General features: G+C 33.7%; 1 protein-coding gene across 1 annotated transcript; it reads left to right on the top strand.

Annotated features, from left to right (window-relative positions):
- Positions 1-1,227: 1,227 nt before the first annotated feature.
- LOC140830950 (zinc finger protein BALDIBIS-like) lies at positions 1,228-4,045 on the top strand. The gene is made up of 3 exons (XM_073194545.1): positions 1,228-1,627; positions 1,717-2,116; positions 2,834-4,045. Exons 1-3 carry the CDS (start codon positions 1,516-1,518, stop codon positions 3,738-3,740), a joined length of 1,419 nt encoding a protein of 472 aa, XP_073050646.1. The 5' UTR covers positions 1,228-1,515; the 3' UTR covers positions 3,741-4,045.
- The last annotated feature ends 948 nt before the right edge of the window (positions 4,046-4,993 follow it).

Below are 4,993 nucleotides of genomic sequence, written 5' to 3'. Positions count from 1 at the left end.
AGTGCATACAATCGGATACGGGCTACTGAAAGCATTTTCTTTCAGTCTACTTAATTTTATTGAACTAATGGAGTAGACTACTGATTATGTTTTCTTGAAGTCTAGTATATTGTTGATGCATGTCTGCTGCTCTACGAAAACTCTCTACTGGTTTTTCTTAATCTTTAAGAGGCAACACATCACCAAAAATAAAAGATCCTAAAAATCGAGCTCCAAGGCAGGTGGCCAAGCTCTAGGGTAGGGGCCGAGATCTTGATTTTTATGATTTGAAGTTTGATCCCGAGGTCAGGTGAGGCTGACCCGAGGTGGGAGGCCGAGCAGTAAGGTAGAGGGCCGAGCTAAGCGTGGGTTCGGAGCTTGAGATATGTGTGGGAAGTGTGAATGGATGAAGGAGATCCAGAAGGATCTGGAGTGTCCTCGATAGGCTAGTATCAAATATATATCCCTATATATTCTCATATTCTAAATAAGAAAAGAATATTGGATAAAGATGTATACAAATTCAAATGGGAAACAAACCTTCTCATGATTTATAGATCGTCTACCAAGGTTTTCCTAAAAATATAAGGTTTATCTCAATTCATCTTATTTTCGTTGGGAAATTATTTTTTACTCCATTAACTTGTTCAATTTTAGGTTTTAATACATTAAGTTTCTAATGTTTGGCTTGATAAACTAATTTTAATTTTTGGCTATTTGAGTCAAATTGCTGACATGAAATCTAACAAGTCAACAATTTTCAATTACACGATAGCATTTTTTGGTATCATGTCCACATTTTCAGGTGGCAAGTAAGAAATTACCAATGACACATCAATATTTTCTAATCTCACATCAACAATTGGACCAAAATATATAGCCGAAAGTTTAAATGTTAAATTATAAAAAACAAACTTTGAAAATTTAGTAAATCATAACCCAAATTAAAACAAGTCAGTGGACAAAAAAAACCTATTTTCTCTTGCTTTTTTTTTTAGAAAAAATCAATTCCTAATATATATATATATAACAAAATTGATGAATTCGTACTTGTACTTACTAATATTTCTAAATAAATGTTAATGTGAATGTATATATATTTTCATCATCACTGGCTACATATATATGCTCTTCTTGTTATCATAATTATACACAAACACATGTTACGTGTACAAATTGAGTAAGTAGAAATATACAGAAAGCGTGAGTGGTCCAATTGCTTACCGCTGGCCGATTTTAGAGAAACAGCAGCCAGCAAGATAAGGATACAGAAACGGAAAATGATAGAAAGTGAAATATTATTCCTCCCCCTTAACCTAGCTAGTAGGTCTCATGGAAGATAATAATATAGTTTTCTGCTAACATTCAGAGCCCCAAGAAAACAAAAGCTCACAACTCCATCGATGTGTACTTAGCCTAGTTTATCATTATTTTTAGCTTTGTTTTTAAGGTTAACTACATCAGATTTCATCAGGGTTTTACCCATTTCGAAAAAATCCAATCCCTTTTCTTAGTTTCGAGTTTATACACAGAAAAATGATGTCCGATGGTGGACTTTCTTCAATTGGAGGGTTATTCGAAGCTCCCAGCCCTGCAAACCCTAATCTGATTCCATCCAAGAAGAAAAGAAACCTCCCAGGAAAGCCAGGCAAGAATCTTGCATGCACATATACTGTGTATTAATATAAAAAGATTGTTTAAATATTTGATTTCATATATATGTATATATATAAGCAGATCCAAATTCAGAAGTTGTAGCACTTTCTCCAAAGTCTCTGATGGCAACAAACAGATTCATATGTGAAGTCTGCAACAAGGGTTTTCAAAGGGAACAGAATCTGCAGCTACACAGAAGAGGACATAATCTTCCGTGGAAACTCAAACAAAGAACCAACAAGGAAGCTGTAAAAAGAAAGGTTTACGTCTGCCCTGAAAAAACTTGTGTGCACAATGACCCTTCAAGGGCACTCGGAGATTTGACAGGTATTAAGAAACATTACAGCAGAAAACATGGCGAAAAGAGATGGAAATGCGAGAAATGCTCGAAAAAGTACGCCGTTCAATCCGATTGGAAAGCTCATAGCAAGATTTGTGGGACTAGAGAGTATAAGTGTGACTGTGGGACTATCTTCTCGAGGTACTTTCAATTCATGTTGGTTCGAATGTTAAAGTTATAATAGAATGAATTTTTGCAACGTAATTCGAATATTGGCTTAATATAGTAGAGAATATAGCATTAAATGTTACGGAATTTACATTCTTGTGTCACATTGGTCTATACACTAAACTTCAAACTATTGCAAGAAATATTAGAGGGTATATTATAATTGGTTTGTTTAGAAATAAAAGCACAAGATTAAAATGGCTTTAGGTTGCATTTGAAAAGAATTTTAAATCCATTGATTTCAAATGTATTTTTGTAGTTTTAGATAAGTAAGACCATAAATTTCAATCCATACATTGTATGTTTATATAGTGTTTCATATTAATGAGAATAAATTTCAAATTTACCCAATGATTGTATCTAATATGTAAATAAATAAAATATAATAATAAAATTATAATTAAAATTCATGTATTCCAAATTTATCCATCTAAATCCAAATAAATTGGAGTATAGTGAGCACATTCAAATGCATTACTAATGAAACTAGAGTGTAGTGACCAGTAGCTATGATTATGTTTCGGTTAATTAAGATATTTGAGGATGCATTCATTTTGAACTCTTCAATTTTAATTATTACTTTTAACCAAAATTGTGGAATTTATCAAAATGATCCATGATAAAACACTCAATTATGCAAGAAAAGTTCAAGATTGCTAACTCTGTAATGCCAAATGTTTTCCCTTCCAGAAAGGATAGCTTCATCACCCACAGAGCCTTTTGTGATGCACTGGTACAACAAAATTCAAGATTTAGCGCTACAGTTCCGTCTGGAAATTTGAATTTAAGGAATGAATTGATGAATGGAGGATTAAATGTTCTTCAAAATTCTGGAAGATCCCATTTTCCCGTCATGTTTAAGCCCGAAGGATTGGAATCAAGAAATGATCAGCTAGATCTGGATCATCATTTGCAAAAACAACCAAAGTTTCCATTGTGGGCAAGCAATCAGATTGGAAATCCAAGTTCTTCTAATTCTAATTACTTGGCATCCAGTTCAACCAACCTACCAGAATTAGAGCAAATTGCTTCACAGAATCAGTGGTTCAAAAGAGTACTAAAGGAAGAAGAAGAACAGGAAAACAGGGTCAACTTGATGGAAACAAACAGTTCAGCAGCTCAGATGTTTGCTTGCGCAATATTTCAAAAGGCAGGTCAATTGGGATCAACAAGAAGCAACAGTTCTGAAATCTTTGGGGCATCTGGCAATAATTTTGGTCAAATGAACTCATTTTCCAACATGGGCAGCTTCAACTTTCTGAATCAAAGTACAAACGAATTGTTGTTCCATCAAAATCTTGGAAAAGCTGATGATATGAATGGATTAATGGGAGACACAAATGGAGACCACAATGGGCTGATATTTGGCGATATTGATTCAACCCCATTAATGAGCAGCTCAAGAAACTTTGACCCTTTTGCTCTGATGCCAAATGGTATTAACTGTCCAGCAGGCGTCGAAATCAAAAGTGGAAATGGCCTCACAAGAGATTTTCTTGGGGTGGGAGCCAGTGAGAACAGGCATCTATTGCAAGAATTTGCTCCCATTGATTCTACAATGAACAATTTGAACCATTACAGCAGAATCAATCACTGATATATTCGGGAATCACCAAGGGGTAAAATTTATTAACTGCAGAAACATTACCTGACAGAAGGGATTCCATCAGCTACTGCAAAGACTTGGAAAAACAGGAGAGCTTGTGAACTCTGTCAGTGGTTGGGGGGCCACTGCTTGTTGGAAGAGACATGACAAAAGGTTCACAAGGGAGAAATATGTATTAATGATGGCAGAAATTTGATTTCCTGTCATTATTTTATTTTGTAATTCTAGGGAAGTTTATGTATGGAATTGTGGACCACTGATTAAATATGCGAGCCTGTGATTGTTTTTGTTGTTCAGTGCAATAGTACGCTTGAAATAAATCTGAATTACAAGGTGCATCCCATTCCATGTGGGATCGATGTACTTGAATTTAACAAATCTTATATGTATTATTATTATTATTATTATTTACAACAACTTTAATTGCATAATAATTTTTTAAAAAAAAAACCTAAAATTACTGGGAGTCTAAGCCATATAAAACAACCCAAGTGATCTTGGATGATATAAATATGTGGCTTAGGAAATCAAGTAGGCAAATTGTAGCCTTGATCTACCAACTTGTTTAATTTTGAGTTTTGGTTCATTAAATTTTCAGATTTTGGTTTCGATTTATTAAATTTTAATTTTTTTAGTTCGATCCAATTGCTGATGAGACATTGTACAAATTAGCAATTTCCGATAACACGCAAGAATATTTGGTTTCAAGTCGGCATTTTATATATGGTGTTACATCAAAAATTCCTGGTGGCATGTTGACACTCCGGCGAAATAACAATGAAATAAAAAATATAATAATCAAAGTTTAATGAACTAAAACCAAATTTTAAAAATCTATTGGACCAAAACAAAACCAAACCAAAAAAGCATATATTTATCCTTTCAAGTATATACTTGATTGAAGAATAAGTGAAACCATCTCCTTTTGAGAAGCCATACTCATTAAGGCATCCACAAATAGCTAAATTCCCTTCTTAGCTTGACGAATGTAAGTAACATGGATTGCGAGTTCTAAGAAACAGAGATAATTTTAGTCACGGTGTGATTCAACTTTCAAGTCGAGTGACTAGATTTGTTGATGAAAAATGATCAAGTCGATTTGGTTCAAGGTAAAGAGAAAATCAATGGAAATAATGGTTCAAGCTGGTAAAGATGAAGCAATTGTAATATATACTGGCATAGTTCTGATCTCATTACAGTAATCATCATACCATTATAAATATAACCACACAAAGATTTTTTTT

This window comes from Primulina eburnea, chromosome 4, assembly GCF_022965805.1.
Source record: "Primulina eburnea isolate SZY01 chromosome 4, ASM2296580v1, whole genome shotgun sequence".
NCBI classification, from domain to species: Eukaryota; Viridiplantae; Streptophyta; class Magnoliopsida; order Lamiales; family Gesneriaceae; genus Primulina; species Primulina eburnea.
The sequence above is the reverse complement of the archived record's forward strand: the minus strand, read 5'-3'. Positions and strand labels throughout refer to the sequence as shown.